General features: G+C 41.3%; 1 protein-coding gene across 1 annotated transcript in view; it reads right to left on the bottom strand.

Moving 5' to 3' along the window:
* PYGM (glycogen phosphorylase, muscle associated) overlaps nucleotides 1–11,533 on the bottom strand; it is a 63,960-nt gene extending 52,427 nt beyond the window's left edge. The window contains exons 1-2 of the mRNA XM_063437807.1: nucleotides 11,098–11,533; nucleotides 6,534–6,635 (exon numbers count right to left, since the gene is read on the bottom strand). Of these exons, the coding sequence (XP_063293877.1) occupies nucleotides 6,534–6,635; nucleotides 11,098–11,340 (345 nt within the window). The 5' untranslated portion in view covers nucleotides 11,341–11,533. The remainder of the gene's footprint in view (nucleotides 1–6,533; nucleotides 6,636–11,097) is intronic.
* Between the last annotated feature and the right edge of the window lie 9,086 nt (nucleotides 11,534–20,619).

Below are 20,619 nucleotides of genomic sequence, written 5' to 3'. Positions count from 1 at the left end.
TTTCCCTCTGTCTCCCTGTCCCTTAGTGGTCTCCTATCCCTGTCCCTTACTGGTCTACCCTTCTCTCCCTGTCCCTTAGTGGTCTTCATCCCCTCCCTATCTTTTAGTGGTCTCCTCTCCTTGTCCCTTAGTGGTTTTCCCTCCCTGTCCCTTAGTGAATAGTCTCCTTTAGTGGTTTCCTCACCCACCCTTCTCTATCCCTTAGTGGCTTTCTCTCCCCTCCCTTCTCTGTCTATCCCTTAGTGGCTTTCTCTCCCCTCCCTTCTATGACCCTTAGTGATCATCTCTCCTCCCTTCTATGTCCCTTAGTGGTCCTCCCTCCTTTCTTCCCTGTCACTTAGTGTTTCTCTCTCCTCCTCTCCGTATCATTTAGTGTTCCTCTCCCCTCCCTTCCATGTTCCTTAGTGTTCCTCTCCCCTTCCTTCCCTGGTGTGCATCATTACCTCTCTTGTAGCATTGCCAAGCAGAGCGAACAGCAGTATAGGAGCTTCTGTTTCCTGTACCTGCCGGCCAGTCTGACAGGAAGTGCTCTCTCAGTGAGCACTTCCTGTCAGTCTGGTCAGTTACAGGAATCAGAAGCCTGAGTACCCCAGTCCACTCCGCTCGGCCACGCTAAACTGAGTGATTGGTAGGAGGGAGTGATGTGCGCTTCCTTTCTGTCGGTCACTCGAATCTTGAGCCCCCAAAACCGGTGTGCCCTAAGGTGGGTGTCTGTGCCGCCTTATGAATGCACCGGCCCTCAGTGTTTGTACCTGGGTGCTTGTACATTTATAAATGTGTTAGTCTGTACCTGTATGTGCCAATGTATGTATATATTTGTCTATGTATCTGTCACGGCTAACTATGTGGTCCAGCACGCAGAAACTATGTAAACATATACATAAGTAAGAAAAGGAAAATAACAGGATAGAGCGTAAACCGGACCTTAGAATGGCCGGACTAATACGCTAGAGACAGAGAATGGTCAAAGGGAAAGCCGAGGTCAAGGAAGCCAGAAAATACTCAATACCAATAAAACAAGCCAAGTCAGGGAAACCAGAGATCAGAATAATCAGGGAAACGCCAAGGATCAGGATACCAGGAAATCAGAAACACGGAAATAGCACTCTCAGGAAACCAGGAAACTGAAACCACGACAGGGCAAAGTTCTGGGAAAAGCTAGGGGCTTAAATACCCCTCTCTAGGCTATGATTGGTCAGAGGGTGACCTCTGACCCCAAAACGTGCGTGTGCGTTGACGTCGTGACGTCACGCACACATTGGTATAACTCTTGGGGGCGGGGCTATCCATAGACGCGACCACGTGATCGGGGCCATATTGGATTCGGGCGTGATGCCCGGAAGAAGTGAGTGCGCGGTTCCCGGCTCGCCGACGAGCAGGTAAGCTCGTGTAGTCGGTACGGTCGTGCCGGTCGGGCACGGCCGTGAGGCTCGGCGGGCCGGTGACCGCAACAGTATCTGCATGTGTGTGTGTGTGTCAGTGTGTGTATCTGTACATCTGTATGTGTGTCCGTGTGTGCATTAATGTGTCTGTGCAACTGTTTGTGTGTTAGGGTTTGCATCTGTGTCTGTGTATCTGCATGTGTGGCAGTGTTTGTGTCTGTCTGTATATCTGAATGTGTGCCAGTGTTTGTATCTGTGTGTCTGTATCTATATATGCGTCACAATCTTCTCTGTGTATATGCATGTGTGGCAGTGTGTGTATCAGTGTGTCTGTATGTGTGTCAGTGTCTGTATCTGTATGTGTGCTGGTGTTTGCATATCTGCACATGTGTGTATCTGTGTGTGTGTGTCTGTGCATCTACATGTCTGTCTTTCTGCACTGTGAGAAGCAGGGGAAGCATGGAGAAGCAGGGTGCACCTCGGATAGGGGAAGAGCAGGGGAGTCTGGGGTAGTTGAGTAGCATGGAGACCCTGAGACAGAGGAGAAGTAGGCAGAGCTTGGGGCAAAGGAGAAGCAGGGAAGCAACTAAATTAATAACAAACATTTTGGAACCACTGCTCTATGGGAAGAAGGCAGGCCAGCAGAGGCAGTGTTATGCTCTGGGCAATGTTCTGCTGGCAAACCTTGGGTACTGACATTCATGTGGATGCTACTTTGACATGTACCACCTGTTTGGATCATCAGCAAAAACATATGTGAGAAAGGATGAACTTGATGGACACAAGTCTCTTTTCAGCTATGTAACTGTGTAACCTACCTAGAGATTGATGCAGGTTACATACACAATGATGCTAAACACAATACAGGTTGCGCCAATTACTGGGACCGTGTACATCTTTCTCGCAATGGTGTTTCCTGTTGTCAGTGGCCTTTATCAGCAGGATAATACACCCTGCCACACTGCAAAAATTGTTAAGCAATGGTTTAAGAAACAGGACAAAGAGTTCTAGGTACTGCCTTCACCTCTAAATTTCCGAGATATCAATCCAGTTGAACATCTGTGGGATGTGCTGGAAAAACAAACACAATCCATGTATGCCCCACCTCGCAACTTGCAGGACTTCGTGGATCTGCTACTAATATCTTGGTGCCAGATACAACAGTACATGTTCAGAAGTCTTGTGGAGTCCATGCCTTAATGCATCAGAGGTGTTTTGGTAGCACAAGAGGGACCAAATTGTATGAGGCAGGTGGTTTTAATGTTGTGACTGATCAGTGTATAAACAGACAATTTGACTAGTTTATCTATTTTAGTCACATCTACTGTAAGGGAATTTTTTTTATTTTGCTTTCATACAAACATTTTAGACCCTGTGTGAAATCTTGCAAGATTAAGGGCGCTGTGTAATGTCTAAAGCTTTTCCTACATCAAAAATATTGTTAATTTACCTCATCTTAATTTTTAAGTTTGCCTGACAAGCAATCTATACAAACAAATAGAGTTATATTATTATTTGTCTGTGTGCATCTATCAATTCAAATGGTAAGATTTTTTATGCTAATATTTTTCAAAATTAAAATTGTTTGGTAAGGAAGGGGTTAGTTTTTACTTTGGCCCAAAATAGAATCATTATAAATATCCTTTAAAAAATATATTGACACTATATTGCCTAGAACAGAATTTAATAGCAAATTCTATTGCTAGCTATATATTTTCATTTCTTTTCTTACTTGTGACGTACCATAAACAAATACTCATATGACTACTGCATTCAGAGTAGTTACAGACAGCTACTTGGCGGATGTCAACATACACTTGCAAGAAAAATCAAATTTTCATTCATTGAAATTACTGTAGTGATAGAACTATGGTTGTCATTATAGTGATTGTAATGACACTTAAGGATGTCAACTTCTCTTACACAAAAAGTACTTTATCATTCCCAAACAACCAGGTGACAGAGTAAACGTCAGTTAAGTATACAAACATTAGCATTGGGCTATAGAACTGTTAGCAAAATTTATAGATTAATAGATAGATGTTGTCACGGGACATAGGACTCCTCGTATGTGTTCCCTTAAGTGTACTTTGTATCGTCTAATGTTTCCCTGCATTCGAATGGAATTGTTCCCTTCTGTTCTATTACCGAACAGATTCTGTCTGGTCCTCCTTGTTAACACCCCGTAATCACCAACCACCCCTGACTGTTAACCATGAAACAAGCATTCCCCGGATAGCCTTATTTGTTTGGCCATAGCCACAAATTTGCGGCACCATTGTTGTGACTGTTTTCCATGTGCGTAGATGTTGCTGTGTTGTGTGCCTGTACATGGAGCAGTGTGTGTGTCTGTGTATGCAGCTGTGGGTTAACAAAGAGGGGTGGGGGGGGACAGCAGCATTATATCCTGTAGGGCAGGGATAGGCAACCCTCGGCACTCCAGATGTTGTAAACTACATGCCCCATAATGCTCTTACATACGTAATGCTGGGAAAGCATCATGGGAGGTGTAGTCCAAAACATCTGCAGTGCCGAAGGTTGCCTATGCCTGCTGTAGGGTATAGTAGGTGTAAATTGTATTCTATGTGTTAATCAAGATGCTGCACTATGAGTGACCCCCTGCTGTGGGAGCCAGCAAGTTTATCTGCATGAACAAAGGGCTGTGTGGATGTAACAAGAGATTGCTCTGTAGGGACAGAGGTTCCCAGCTTCAAAGACGAATTTGGGTTGTAAACTCTGACGCCCATGCAATCAAATTAGCCCATTTTGAAAATGCATTTTTGGTGTGTTGTAGAATATAGTACTTTGTACTGTAAAGGATTTCTCTGTACCTGAGAGGGGACTTAATTGCCTCTCAGACACAGAGGATCATATGAGGGATTGCCCTTGGGGTTGGGTTGGAAACCCCTTGCATGGGGGCTGTGCATAAGTGCATATGTTTTTCTCTGAAATAAACAGATTGCTTGGTTGCGTCCATTATATTGGGGAAACTCTACACAACAGGTAACAGTTCTCTTGTTTCACCCAATACGACTGGTCTTGCCCACTATATTGGGGAATCTTACAAGGTTCCAGAGGGCTAGAATCACTTAATGCTGTAAACGTATATCCCCAGATGTTTTAAAACCACAGCTTCCATTATGCTTGTCATTCTAAATGTATTCCAAAGGCATGCAAAGAATCATGGGAGTAGTAGTTCTACAGCATCTTGGGATCTACCTAGTGGGCTCCCCTGGCATAGACACTATTTTGCAATGTAGTAAAAAGACAGGCAAGGCTGCGTCAATAAACTACTAAATAAATAAATATAAGAGAAACAACGTTCCAATAATAAGGGTATAGTCCACTGGAATAAATATTCGGAAATAAAAGTCTCACTAAAATATCAGGATAGGGTGGGGGTGAAATCCTCAGGAGTTGATCCGTCCGGATGGTTAAAATATCCGTAAATGTGGAGAGACAAAGGGGAGATACAGCTACTAATAGCGCAATATGCCAAAATCCAGGGATAAAAATTTATAAAAATAGGTAATACACTCACATTGAAAAGAGCTATACCAGCTCTGGGATGGAGGGCGTATAGCGGTATAATCCCCGCTTAGAAAGAATGTATGAATAGAAACAAATTATGTACATACTTTTGATTTCTATGTATCTATGAACAGTGCGTTACACAAGTTACTAGTTTGTTCCATTTTTATGTTAGCTATCCCTCCCAAATGTCAAAGGTATGTTATTTTATGTACATAATAATATACCATACCTTTAATATTAAAATGTGTAAATTTACAGAACTGAATCTTTCATTAATTTGATCGCCCTTTACCGAAATGCAATTTGTAAATAAAATATTAAAAATGATTGCACCAAAAACAAACTAAGAGAAGGATTGCCAATTTAATCATTTTATAAAATGTACAATGAACAGAGAAGCATAAATGCAATTTATATAAAGTATTTTTATTCTTGTCCGCAGCCTTTTTTGTAGTAAACAAAATAAAGAAAACAAATAGTCAAACATTTTTATTATGAGTCTTTCAGGCTGTGACACTTCTGCTGTAATAATTACAAATCCCAGAGTTTTAAGAGTGCTAAGCTGCGTTTCTAATGAGAGACATAATGTGACATCACAGCCAAACTACTCACTTACAGCTGTTTTATCTTGGCATGGTCTTTTGGAGGTGTAATGCATACCCATTTGTTTAACATTTTAAGAACTAAAGTGGAAAGGAGACTGACACTGAAAGGTCAAGTTAGGCAATCTGAACCCCTACCACTGAATATTAAACTCAACACTGTTTCCATATGTTTATCTTGATTTTGATTTTAAGGCTAAAAGTGAAAGGATTATGGGCCTGGGGGTAATGTGCTTGGAACTGGTGGTCATGTAGTTCGGGAGTAATATAACAGTCAATGAAAGATTATTGGCCTGTGGTAAGGTGATCTGAGGTTGGGTAAAGAAAGATTTTGGGGTGGAAGAGAAGGAAATTACAGGCATGTGAATAGTGTAATTGTAGCTGGAAGTCTTGTGATCGAGGATGGGGGGTAATAAATAATAAATAATAATATAAACTGATTTATTTTTAAAAAGACTCAACTCCATCAAGTTTCACATATTTATATTTCTGCTGTTGATCCAAAAGGGATATTTGAGGATTATAGTATGATGAGGGGATAATGTGGCTCGTGATAATGTGATTGAGAATGTGGGTAATGTGTTTGGGGGTAGGTTAATAATGAATGAGGCTGGAGGTGAATGAGTGGACTTTAAGTTGAAGGTTCTGTGTTGCAGAGGAATGTGATTAGTTGTGATCAGCAGGTTACGAGGCTAGGTATGATGAAGGGATTATTGGCCAAAGAGTGATGAGAAGATGTTGGGGCTGTGGTAATGAGTTTGGGACTCTGAAGTAGGGGTTAAGAGGACTGTGACACTTGGGGAATGTGGTTGAGACAATTGGACAGGGGGATGATGAGATAATTATAGGACTGAGGAAATGTGATTGGAACTATGCAATAGGGGGATAAGGGAATTGTCATGCTGAGGGATGATGAAGTGAGGCATCATATTGAGCCATGTCTAAGAATACATCCACCAAAGCTCACCAGTGGTGTGACCCATAAATGTAGTTTCACAATAATATTAAGACTTACTTGGTATGCTGCCTCATCACATGCATTTTCCAGACCCAGATTCACCATGGTATTTTGCAGTGTGCGCCCCATATAGAACTCAAGGGAGAGGTAATAAATTCTCTGCAAATGAAAGGGATAGAAGTCATCAGTACAATAAAAATAAAAAATCTCCATGCACTTCCAAACCATTATTATATATCCCTGCACACAGCCCTCGGATGTATTGTAGAATTGTTCACATTTCCTTTCTCAGATACAAAGTTTAGTCAAAAAAAGGCAACATGACCTTGAGACAATTGTGACTAACATTTGTCATTTAGCTGTATGGACATCATAGAAATTGTAGAAACTGCTAGTTACAAAATGTTAAAACTGCTATTTAATGCAAAATTGGATATTTGTTGTTGCCTCTATTTTAATTTTAATCTGCATAGTCAGTCTCTGTTATATTGATACATTGCATGAGGGAATTCAACCATTATTGTTTCTTTGTTCTTATTTAAAGGAACACTCCAAACACCATAAGCACTTTAGCTTGGTAAAGTGTTTTAGGGTTTAGTTGCAAGTGAGAGGCTACGTCAGTCTCGGCGCAACGATTAACTGTAATACAGCTTATTGAGAGTTGTATAATTGGCCGGATGTGCGCATGTGCAATTTGACCCCAAGACTTCTCAGTGAGAAGCCTCTGACTGTACAATATCACAGATTAAGAATTATGTACTAGATGAAAAGGGGAGTACTTACAGTAGCTGCCTAATTTAGTTCTGCATGTAAGCTAGCTTTTTCATTATACTACCCACAATCTAAAACAAATATGTAGAAATATTAAATGCATACTTTTGGAGGTATTTATCCTAAATTGATATATATTTATTTTCTATGAATTGTTTCTTTAAATGGACACTATAGTCACCAAAACAACTACAGCTGGGGGGTGTGGCCTGACACCCAGACTGAATGGACACACACCAGTGAAGCTCCTGAGCCTCGGGTGCCAAAGGGCTGAAAATAACCACTCTAAAAAGCAATAGGCATATATTTTACAGCGAACTAGTACTCCACGATGTCCCATAAACAAAGAATAAAGAGGCCAAAGCCAAGCGAGCATCCTTCTTCCTCGCCAGGACTGCTGCAATGACACCGCGTGAAGGCCGCAGCCCGTCTAAAGATGGCGGCGACCCGAACCTGGGTAAGGTTCTGCCTCCGTCCCCCCAACTCCTTGGAGCAGGGACCAGATGACAGCCCTCTCACCACAGCAAACATGAAACTACTGATGGCTGAACTTACCGACAGCATCCAGCACAATCTGTCTGCCCAGATCCACACTTTCACTGCGGACCTACGCAAAGAGCTACTTGTGTTAGGCCAACGTACAGCACAGGTCAAAAGAAAGATGAATGAATTTGCAGAGGCGCACAACAGCCTGGCGGATAAACTCCAAGAAAATGACTCTGTCCTGCAGGACCATGCGTTGAAAATGGCCGAAATGACGGTCAAAAATCTAAGATCTGTGGTATGCTGGAGACGGTCCTGACCCCGGCCCTAACTAACTACCTGCCAATAATACGCTAGCCCCCCATCTGCTGAAGGTATACCAGAAGGCCACCACCTCATGTTCCCTCCCGCCGGAGATGCTCTTAGCCACCATTATTACCATTCTCAAACCGGGTAAACCCACTGAAGACTGTAAAAATTACCACCTGCTCTCCCTCCTTAACACAGACGCTAAATTGTATGTGAAAATCTTAGTGAACAGATTGAGGCTGATATTACCGCAACATATATCGGATGACCAAACCGGTTTTGAACAGCTCTGAAGGCCCGGAGCAATGGAACACTTTATTCCAAGACACAGGGCAATTGATTCAATCCACCACCCTGTCAGAGCAACAGAGAAACCTCATTTATAGGTGGTATATGGTACCCACAAGGCTACACAAATTCTACCCAGCTAGCCCCCCCTCCCCACCTGTTGGAGATATGGCATAGCAGAGGGAGACGTCCTCCATAGATGGTGGAACTGCCCATCTCTTAGACCATTTTGGTCCTCTGTCCACGAACTCCGTGAAACCGTGACATACCTTAACCTAGCTTTCAAACCTCAGACCTGTGTGGCCATACTCCTCCCGAGAGGGATACCCAGGGCTAAAAGGAAACTCCTTTATCATATACTACTGTCAGCTCAGAAATTGATTGCAAAGGCATAGAAATCCACACAATGGCCAACCTGATCTAGACTACTCTCAGATATAGATGACCAAAGAGCAAAGGAAAGACCGTATAGCAAACTATGGCCCAAATCTCAGACAACCAAACAAGCATGGGAGGTATGGGACACAGGGAGATCGGTACACCGTATACACATAAGTACCACTGTTGTAAATGGACGTTGAGGCTTGATATGACAATGTGACGTTTACTATGCTAACATATAACCAAAACCAATCACAAGGTGTTGTACTGTGCCTGTTGACTCTATGATGCTGGATTACTCTGCACTTCTTGCATATATGCATATCTGCTGGACCCCACTCCCCTCCTTCTTTCTGTACCCCCCCCCCTCTCTTGCTGTTTGTTGACTTGAATAGAAAACTTATAATAAAAATTGTCAAATTTAAAAAACAACTACAGCTTAATGTAATTGTTATGGTGTCTACTGCTTGTCCCTGCAGGCTTTTTAATGTAAACATTGCCTTTTCAGAGAAAAGACAGTGTTTACTTTACTGCCTAGGAACACCTCTAGTGGTAGTGTCAATGTGCGCCACTGGCATTCAGCGTCTCCACACTCTGCATGGAGGCACTGAAAGTTCCTCATAGAGATGCATTGATTAAATGTATTTCTATGAGGAGATTCTAATTGGTGCAGCACTGCATTATGCGATGCATGCGCAATAACCTTGTTTGATTATCTCAGCCAAGTGGGCAAAGCGTGGGCGGTCACTTAGCTGATTGGGGACCGGACTTAAAATGTGTTTTCAGAACTATATTTGTATTCCTGTCACTATATTGTTCCTTTAATGTTCTCATAACCTGCTCAAATAACTTTAAGATTTAAAGCTATTTTTGATCAGTATTCGTTTTAAGGATACAGTGTTATCCTAACACACTGTAGAAACTTAAGTTCCATTGTCTAAAGCAGAGGATGATACAATTTTCATTATTAAATATTATTTTATTTTTAAGGGGACCTAATTTATGGATATTGAATTAGCTTGGTGACACTGTTTTTTCTAAAGTACAATTAACTCAGCGACTCACTCTTCAATTATATCACTATATATATTATAATACAGTTTCCAAACAACTTTATTAAAATTTCTAAGTCTTACTTATAGGTATCTCCAATGCACTGAGGAAAATGGTATACAGTTTATTGTTGGAAGTTGCCTGGGGCTCGACAAATAAGATGCGTCTGCTCCAGACACTAGGGACCCACTGGGCACATTATGGGGACACAGGGGACATGAGAAACAATTTTAATGTATTCATGTCCTACATCAGATTTCCCACCATAGCAATTCTACCGTGCTGATGTCACATGGAAATAGAATGGGAGACAGAGGTTATGAAACACGTGCACAAGAAGTAAGTGGTGTGTAACGCTCTCAATTTCTACAGACTATTTATTAAATAAACCCCACATGTCAGAAAATGAAAGAAAAAACACCATTGCAGTCGTTACTAGGCCAGCAGTACAGTTTCTAAAATTGCACATATTAATGTCAGCCCGTTATTTATCTATCAATAAATCTAAGAACATACTTGTGTACAATAACTTTATAACTTTGTGGCTATTGTATCGTACATAAATCTATCATTAAATTATGTTTAAAAAAATATGTTTAATATATTTGCAGTTTTACAGTGGGGTTTGTAATCTAGAGTGTAAGTTTTTTTTTTTGAGTAGGGCTCTCACTAATATCTTGTTCCTGTTAGCATTTGTAATAGTTTCTACTCCTTTCGTCCCCACATTACAATTCTAAAGTGTTGCGCAACATGTTGGCCCTATATAAATGCCAATAGTAATAATACAGTTTATTCCTATTGGCTGATTCTTCTTATGAATAATGCGATTTCTCTATAACCGCAGGCAGTGTTGAAGACTTCATTAGATAACATAAACAGCTGTGTCAACAGATAGGCAACAGATAGCATACTTTCAAACCAGTGTATCATTATTTTAGTATTATGCACACTGCAGAAGAAGACTATACAAGTGACAGATACCTGTACAAATTATCGTTAGATGTATTAATACTAGAAAGATAACCAAATCTTTGTAATAAATAGAATAAACGCACAATACACCTGAATTTAAAGGGAATGTATATAAATTATAAATGAAATACAGTTATCACCGTAAACGCAATGCTCCATGAACTTTAAGAACTTTCAAACACCAGACAGCTTTTTGTATACCAGACATAATGTACTCATTATCCACGATGGTAACAATGGGTCACCAATAACTGTACTAAATATCTGTGATCAAATAATAGTGGACAATTTAATTTTACATTCAGTAGAAAAGAACAAACAATATTTAAAGAAAAAAACAAAAAAAACATTCTGCGTATCTCACCTTGGGGTCATGTTCGTAATAATGCTGCTGAGTTCGGATCCATCGACCAACCAGGTGATCGCGCACTGTGTGTGCGAGGGCAAAGTAATAGTCGCGGGGGTTGGCAACATTGCGATCCTTCACAAGGGTAAAGTGAAGATGGCGGTTGTAATTCTTTTTGAGCTCAGATACATTTTCTGGTCCAGCCAAGCCACGTACGCTAATTTGCTTTCGTCTCTCCTGGTCAGTAAGTGGACGTGACATGATGAAGGTGGAAGATATAAAAAAAGAAAAGGAAACAAGAAGAAGGGAGTGAGGGACAAGAGGTGGGTATGCTCGCGTGGAGCAGAGTGGAGATAATGTACCTCTAAAAGTCTCACTGACTCAACTCATCTTTAGCAGAAAGCACTCCCTCTTCAGCCCCTCCTACTTCTGAACCAGCCAAAGGGCAGGGGTGGAAGGGTAGGCAGGGTTTACATGAAGGTAACACGGTGGGTGCTGGGTGTAAGGAGAAATTAATAAATTTTATGATCAACTTCATTTAACAAGTGCCCATTGTGATTTTTGGATGCATTGCATAACTGCACCAGTAAAGGCTTAAGTAACAGTTTGCAAGAGTTTGATGATCTGGATGTGAAGTGATGAATGAAAATGCTCTAGCGGACAATTGACAAGGAGTAACCACCATAAGGTTAGAGATGAAAAAGGTCACGCTTAGCTTTTAGCAGAAGAAGGGTTAACTGAGATTTTGCAGATCAGATTTAGTCTGTCCCACTAGTATTTTTATATATAGCTGTGACCTTCACATGGTAGGTTATATTTATTACAAGACAGAGAGCTACAGACACTGTGATAGAGGATTGCATCTCCTCTGCAACCCACAAGTTTAAAGACATGCTGGGAAGTACAGTCAACACATCAATTAACCTGCTAATGTAAACCCATCTTGGTTTTATTTATTCATTAATCTATTTTTTGTGGGGGGGGGGGGGGGGGGGGGGAGAAAGAATACCAGGCAGAAACTTGCATATTATAACTTTAGACGTTATTTTGCAAAACGGCACTTAACCAAGCCACTTTAACAATGGTTCCAGAACACCAGTAATTTAATATTTTACATGACAATTTCCTATGGAGAATTACACAGCCTGCATTATTCACTTGATGCTATTTTGTTAGTGCTTAAAAACAGCTCAATTGTGTGATTTAATCAATTTACATTTTCAACATAGCGCTGTTTTCTCTTGCATGTAGAGGGCATAGTGACTCTGCTGGTATGCTGAGCATTTGCCTTCTGAAAGGTCATAGGGATGAGAGGGGAGAAGTGACACTTCGGGGTGAGAAGGGGGAGGTTGTGGAGCTGTGAGACTGCAGCTGTTACAGAAGAGAACAAATATGAAAGAATGACATAATTTGAGATATAGCATAGATACAGAAAAAAAAAACGACAGGCAGAGGAATATCAAAAGAAACTAAACACAAAAGACAAAAAAAAATAAAACAAAATGTGTATAAAGGACAAGGAAACATTGTATTAAAGAGACATGTCTCTGGAAGCGTAGCAATCACATAAGACAAGTGACAGCTGCCTTGGCCTACGTGTGGTAGGCTATAAATATATCTCATGGATGAGGGCAAGAAGTTGGGGAGATATGATTGACAGGTGGGTCTGCAGAAGAAAAAGGTCAGAGGTGACACCTGGGACAAAACAACTTCTGTAAACTTTAAGTTTGTGTCATCTCAAAATAGATTGTCAGCTCTTAGGACAAAGATGGGGAAAAAAGGCAGTGCAAGGTATTAATTTATGTATGCATTCTGTACAGTTAACCTATAGTAAAATATATTAGTAGCAGGTGTACTATTAATACTATTAATAAACTCGTGAAAATATCACAATTTAAATTAGAGATGCTATATGTCCTTTAACATCCTTAAATAAGCATACAATTGTTCTATAATAAAGACGCACAGCAAACTTTTATCTAAATTTACAGAATATTTATCACTGGCACATTGAGATATTATTAACCAATTTCCTAATCATTTGGATTGTCCTTCTTTGCTTTCTTAAGCATGTACTAGATTTCCAGTTTGCTGTTGCTCTTTTGGACCTCATACAAGTACTTCATTCACAAATGTCTTTTTTTGTAATATATTTCTTAGTTTTTATTAAGTTATGCTTTTTAGATTCAGTGAAAAAAAAAAAAATATATATATATATATACATGTATATATATGTTTATATATATATTTATATATATGTTTTTGTTTCCTTTTTTATTATAATTAAATATTTTCACTTACTTTTTAAATTTGCCATCCTAAAGATTTTCATTTATTCACTTACATGTTACTTTTTACTTTTTATTATGTTCGTGTAACCAGCTGGGATTGGATTGGTTTGTATACTGTGGAGAGTGGTTTGTATTTTATTTTTGTTTAATCTGCTTCATTAGCCAAGGTTTAAAAATAAAAAAAAAAGTGTTTTGTTTTTTTGTTGTTTTTTTCTGTATTCTGTTTTTTGCCTCCTTTGTGCTGCTGCTTGATTAATTGGGGGAATGTTAATTTTATGGCAAGACAGGAGGCTTCATATTTGCTTTATCCTTCTTTACTGAACCTCCCAGCAGCAAAGAAATAGTAAACAATATTGTAAAATAATTCAACCAATCAGAGTGTATATCAGTATTATATAGCATTGTGAAGCTCCTCCCAATTCCTCTTTCTTTGCTGCTTGCCTCCCAGGTGAGTCTATTCCAATTATTGTGTCCTAACTTCATGCACTTAATACCTTTTAATTCCTTTCATTGTGTCTTTGATACAATTTGGTGTTTTATTAATTAGTTTTATACCATTCATTTACATTTAATATATATGTTCTTTGGTATTTCCTGCATATTACAAGTCTTGTCTAATTTTTTATTTTCTTAAGTATGTCTCTTTAAGTCACGGATTTCCGTGACTTGTTTCTGCCTATCGTTGGTTTTCTCCTTATGTTCCTTAGCCGCGGTATTTCCCGTTATTGGGGGACCGCGGCTTAAAAGTTTGCAACTTCATCCATTCACTGCCGCGGACTCCATTTCCCAGGAGTCTGCGGCTCAGTCTATTCGCGCCCTTTTCGGCTCCCCGCCCCTCGCGTCCTTACTTACCAGACGCGCTTCCTCCCGCCTTTTGCTTGCGGCGGCCATTTTCTGCGCGGTCTTCTGGCTCTCACGGCGCACTTGCACCCTCTATCGCCAGATCCGGTAAGTACACCATTCATTCATTTATTTTCTAGCACTTTTAAAGTGCCAATTCCTTTTTCAGTTTTTCATTTCGTTTTTTTTCTCTTGTTTTCTTACAGATTTACCCTGCTGTATTACTATTAATAAAAGGCCTTGTGGGTGACCCCCACCTTTCTTTTGTATTGCTCTGTGTATGAGTATTTATTGTGGGTGACCCCCACCTCTATTGCCATTCTTTATAATCTATAATAATATAGGTGCCCTCACACCGTTATTCAAGGGTGACCCCCACTACTACTATCCAGTAATTAAAGTGACCCAACACTTGTTTTATACTAAATGTCATAACCACCTGTCCAAATACTTTAGTGGTGAACCCCACTTAATCTTATTATAGTGGTACAAACCACTTGTGTATGTTTAGTGGTAACCCCACTATTTACTATTGTGCCGCCCTTACTCATTTATTGCGCAAATATTTGGGTGACCCCAATTACAAATAACTTATTTTATATTGTTGGGTGAACCCCATTTTATACGATATCTTTCTTCTTAGCTTTGACTATAGGTCAGATTATATAAAGACAAAATGTCCGATAATACCGAGCCAGCAATTTTACAAGAACTTAGAGCTTAGCTGGTCTCAACCATCGCCGAGTCTATTCCTAAGGCGTTAGCAGCCTTCCAAGAAAAGACTTCTACCGAAGTCAATCCTACCACATGCTTGCCTTCTGACTCCGAGGACTCTCAGCCCTCAGATCAGGAAACCACACACAAGCGCCCCTGGAAAGGGGATAGTAGGTCTGATGGCAAGGGCAAGGCTCCTGCCAAGTCCTTGAAATTGTCTGCCCCTCAACCCACCCACGTAACCACCAATCCCTTAGAGGGCTCTGCTTTCCACACGGGCGATAGGGTTGAGGATTATTACCTTGACTACTCTGATGAGGACCCCTTGGCGAATGCGCTAGGGGATACCTCATCGGAATTTGTCAAGGAGACTTTCCTTATACCTAAAAGTTCTGATACTAAAGTACCTACCCAGAAGGGAACCGACTCAGACATCCTCCTGGATGCTTCGGGTGTTTCCCTTTTTTTGACCCCAATCTATCAGACATCCACGATCAGCCGAATGGTCTCCACCAGACCATATCGCTAGCTTCTGTAAGATGTGGTTACGTAAACCACTTGATAAGGAAGTCAGGGCGAAACTCAGAGCCGAGTGCCCTTGTAATAAGTGGGAGGATGTGATTAACAGCCAAACTGTATGCCAATGAAGTGTTATTGTGTTCTAATACAGGGATTCAAGCCCCCATTCTACCCTTAGGCAATAATGGAGTCCTCTGTGAAGCACATGGCCTTTCAACAGGCAAAACCAGTTGGGTTGTTGATAAACTCCTCCTCCATTCCCTTCCAATGCAATCCCCCTTCCCCCAGGAGGCACTCTGGTTCTGTTACATCCTAAGGGATTGACTAAGGGAGGTGTGTCCAGCAGAAGGAGGGGCTAACCTGTTTAAAGCCCTGTGAATAACACATTTTCTCTCTCTTTGGAATTACCTCTCTTCACCCTCACCTTCTCTCTCTCTCCCCTCTCCCCACTATACACACTCTCTCTCTCTTACTCTCTTAGCTGATGATCAATGGAGTGGTAACTGTATCATGTGTCTATGCCTGTTTTGTTATGTTAATTAGCCTACTTTCCATTCATTCAATGATTAGTTTTTAGTAGCAACATATACTAGCCTATTTCAAATGTATATGTATTGTTTATTTGTTTAATTAGCCTCTCTTAATAAATATTATTGAATTGCCGAAAGCAAGGAGTGTGGACTCTGACTTTACACTCGGTTTTTAAGTTATTATTTTAAGTTATTATTTTTAGTTATTAATGTTATTATTAATTCCAAGTTTATTCCAACTTGCGAGTTAAACGCTTATTACAGCCCTCGACCAACCATCCCAAATAAGGTAGCTCTCACACCAGAGTTCGACCCGTTATTTGTCACCTTCCTAAATAAGACAGAGAAGGATCCCTGAAAGGGAATAGAACAGGACCTCAAGACAGCCCAAGATAAACTTCTAGACATATCTGGTCCAATCGTCAAAATCTTTATTCTGGCAGACAAAGCCATAACCAGTGGGGAATTTGACCCCAATACGGTTAGAGAATGGGCCCAGAGAGCCTCATGTCTCCTTGGCAACGCAAATGTGGCCATATCCACGGAAAGGCGCAGGGCGGCACTATACAAATTAGACGCTAAACTAGCCGATCTGAGCTCCCGAGAACTGGGACCAGAGGCCAATGGGTTGTTATTTGGAGACTCGTTTATGAGGGATCTCTCCAAGCATGTGGCTGTATTTACAACACTTAATAAGGCCCAATCCTCCTTGCGCAGGGTTTTTTGTTCCCAGACAACTAGCTTTTCTGGGAGAGCTGGACGTTTTAGAGGCCGAACGTACAGCAGAACTGCCTTCACAGGCTACAGGCCTCGCCCAACAGATAATTACTGGCAATCGGGACAACCCCGACCCTACCACAGGCAGCTATTTACAAACAGAGGATCTATCCGGGGACGTGGTTCTGCCTCCCTACGCAGACGAACTGCTCAAGGTAATCAACCTTCCTTTTTTACACACACCTATTGCAGGTCGACTAATCTATTTTTTCCCACAGTGGGAGTTACTGTCACAAGACCTATGGGTTCTGCACACAATACAAGAGTTCGCAATAGACTTTCTTTCCACTCCAGTCCAGAACACACCTCCTACACCACTACAGATGTCCACATCAGACAACATCACATTGCAAACCGAATTGCACAAACTTCTACAAAAAGGGGCGATAGAAAAATCCCCTTTTCCCCAAACTTTTCTCAGCAACATATTTCTGGTACACAAAAAAACTGGAGATCTACGTCCAATCATCAATTTAAGAGACCTGAATCGCTTCGTCAGGTACCGTCATTTCAAGATGAAAGGCATCCATCTGCTCAGGGACCTCCTTTGCGTGGGAGATTGGTTCTCCAGATTCGATCTCAAGGACGCATATCTCACAGTCCCAATTGCTCGCAACCATCGAGCCTTTCTTCAATTCTCCTGGCAAGACGAAATCTGGCAATTCACATGTCTCCCGTTCGGCCTTTGTTCCGCACCATGGTGTTTCACGAAACTGATGAAACCAGTGATGGCGTTACTCCAATCTCAAGGGATTCGGGCCCATCATTTACTTGGACGACATCCTAATAATGGCTCAGGATTAAGACCTCCTACGCAAACACACAGACATGACAACAACCTTACTACAAAACCTAGGGTTTGTGATCAACTTTCAGAAATCAGCCCTGGAACCTTCTCAGAAGGTTCAGTTTCTCGGATTTCTGATAGATTCCGAACAGGCGATTTTACAGCTCCCCTCCACAAAGGTAAAATCTATAAAGAAAGAGATCCGCAAACTGCTGTCAGCCTACCAGATTCGCCTACGCGACCTGGCCCATACCATAGGTCTATTGTCCGCCTCTATCCGGGCCATTTACCCGGTACCTTTACACTACCGAGCCATGCAACGGCTCAAAACACACTACCTACACCGATCCACTTCTTACGATCAGCACATTTCCCTGACAGACGAGGTTCGGATAGAACTTCACTGGTGGTTTCACAACATGGAAGCATGGAATGGCAAAGCCATTTTCGGATCGCAACTGGATTTCATCCTGGAATCCGATGCCAGTCTCTTGGGATGGCGCGCCACGTACGCAGACAGGTCCACCGGAGGGCTATGGTCCCCCTCAGAACGAGCACTGCACATCAATTGTCTAGAATTGATTGCAGGGTCCTTTGCGATTCGCAGTTTCGCAAAAGATTGTTTCAATTGCTCACTAGTACTGCACATGGACAACGTCTCTGCAGTGCATTATGTGAATCGTAGCTTGGGTGAATTAGGCGCTCGCTATATATAGTAGAGTGATGTGGCAGCAGTAACCAGTACAAGGAACCCCAACCTTGTGGTGGATAAATGTGAAAAAAAAGGGAAGGAAACCGCGCCTTAAATGAGAAGATATATACAAATATATAGATATATATATATATACATACACAGAGGTTGTAGTTTATAGTCTTCTTTACACAGTAGACCTCAAAAAAAACATAAAACATAAAAGACAATGATAGTGTAGTATATTTAAATATGGTGGGTGGATAAATAGTTGTAGATATTCCACACTCACATGGCCCAGAGCTAACTCAGAGCTCAGCTGTTATTTCGCCTGGACGGAACAATCCCCGTCTAAGGATATATGGGGTCCTCACACTCTCATATGGGCGGTATATGTAAAATAAAAGAACTCCAAATAGTACAGTATGTATTGTATTGTTAAAATATGTGAATAAGTAATAAAAAATATCGTACTCACATTTGCTAGAGCAGAACTTGCTCTAGTCTTAATGGCGTAGGTGGTATAGTCCCCACCAAGGAACAAGCAGGTAACCAGGAGTAAAAAAAATAAAAAATCCGAAATATAGTAAGTAAGGATAATTTATTTAACAATAGTTAAAAGAGAGATTTAAAAATATAAATATATAGTCTCTAAAATCCACTTGACGCGTTTCACCTTTAGCAGGCTTCCTCAGAAGTGGACACTTCTGAGGAAGCCTGCTAAAGGTGAAACGCGTCAAGTGGATTTTAGAGACTATATATTTATATTTTTAAATCTCTCTTTTAACTATTGTTAAATAAATTATCCTTACTTACTATATTTCGGATTTTTTATTTTTTTTACTCCTGGTTACCTGCTTGTTCCTTGGTGGGGACTATACCACCTACGCCATTAAGACTAGAGCAAGTTCTGCTCTAGCAAATGTGAGTACGATATTTTTTATTACTTATTCACATATTTTAACAATACAATACATACTGTACTATTTGGAGTTCTTTTATTTTACATATACCGCCCATATGAGAGTGTGAGGACCCCATATATCCTTAGACGGGGATTGTTCCGTCCAGGCGAGATAACAGCTGAGCTCTGAGTTAGCTCTGGGCCATGTGAGTGTGGAATATCTACAACTATTTATCCACCCACCATATTTAAATATACTACACTATCATTGTCTTTTATGTTTTATGTTTTTTTTGAGGTCTACTGTGTAAAGAAGACTATAAACTACAACCTCTGTGTATGTATATATATATATATCTATATATTTGTATATATCTTCTCATTTAAGGCGCGGTTTCCTTCCCTTTTTTTTCACATTATGTGAATCGGTTAGGGGGTTCCCGGTCCAAACTATTGTCAGACCTTACCATGGAACTCTATCAGTTCTGCCTAGAGCGGAACTTATCCATCAGAGCGGAATACCTCCCGGGCATGGCCAATCTAGTCGCAGACTGGTTCTCTCGCCATTGGAGAGATGTGAGCGACTGGCAATTGGACCCCCGCTTGTTTCACCAAATTCTTTGTCTTCGTGGGCCTCTCACTCTGGACTTATTCCCATCGCGACTGAATCGCCAGACCGAAGCCTTTATCAGCTGGCTTCCAGATCCCCAATCCTGGGCAGTCGATGCCTTCCTACATCCTTGGCCGGAGACAGGAGCCTATGCGTTCCCGCCTTTCTCCATGATCCAGCGCACCCTTTACCGGGTCAGAGCCCTAGTAGTGACAATAGTCATTGTCACTCCATTATGGAGAGCCCAGACCTGGTTCCCAACCCTGTTAGAAATGTCAGCGAATTACCCGATCCTACTACCCCGATCTCCCAACATTCTAATGAATCCAACGGGGCATTGTCACCCTCTCGCCCTCCAAGGACGGCTCCAACTTGTAGCTTGGACCGTTTCAGGGGATCCTGGAATGTCTCAGGACTTTCGGAAACAGCTCAGGCACTCCTATGGGATTCCTGGGCCCCAGGAACTAGACGAGCTTACCTCACTGCATGGCGAACATGGGTCAGCTGGTGTCTGGAAAGGGACACCGATCCCTTTCCAGCTCCTTTGACGATAATATTAAATTTCCTGTCTACCTTATTTGATCAAGGCAAATCCTATAGATCGATGAATGTCTTTAGATCAGCCATATCCGCAGCACACAACACTATTGACAACACACCAATAGGGAAACACCCTTCGGTTTGTAGACTGTTACGTGGGATCAGGCTAGCCAGACTCCCTCTACCTAAATATTCCAATTTCTGGGATGTTGCTCACGTTTTTTCGCTTTTGGACTCATGGCCCTCTAATGAGAACTTGACGCTATGTCAACTCTCTGCTAAACTAGCTCTACTCCTATGTCTAGTATCCTTCCGTAGGGTCTCAGACATTCGAGCA

This window comes from Pelobates fuscus, chromosome 12 (genome assembly GCF_036172605.1).
Source record: "Pelobates fuscus isolate aPelFus1 chromosome 12, aPelFus1.pri, whole genome shotgun sequence".
Classification (NCBI taxonomy): Eukaryota; Metazoa; Chordata; class Amphibia; order Anura; family Pelobatidae; genus Pelobates; species Pelobates fuscus.
Note: the sequence above shows the minus strand (reverse complement) of the source record. Positions and strands in the feature narration are given on the sequence as shown.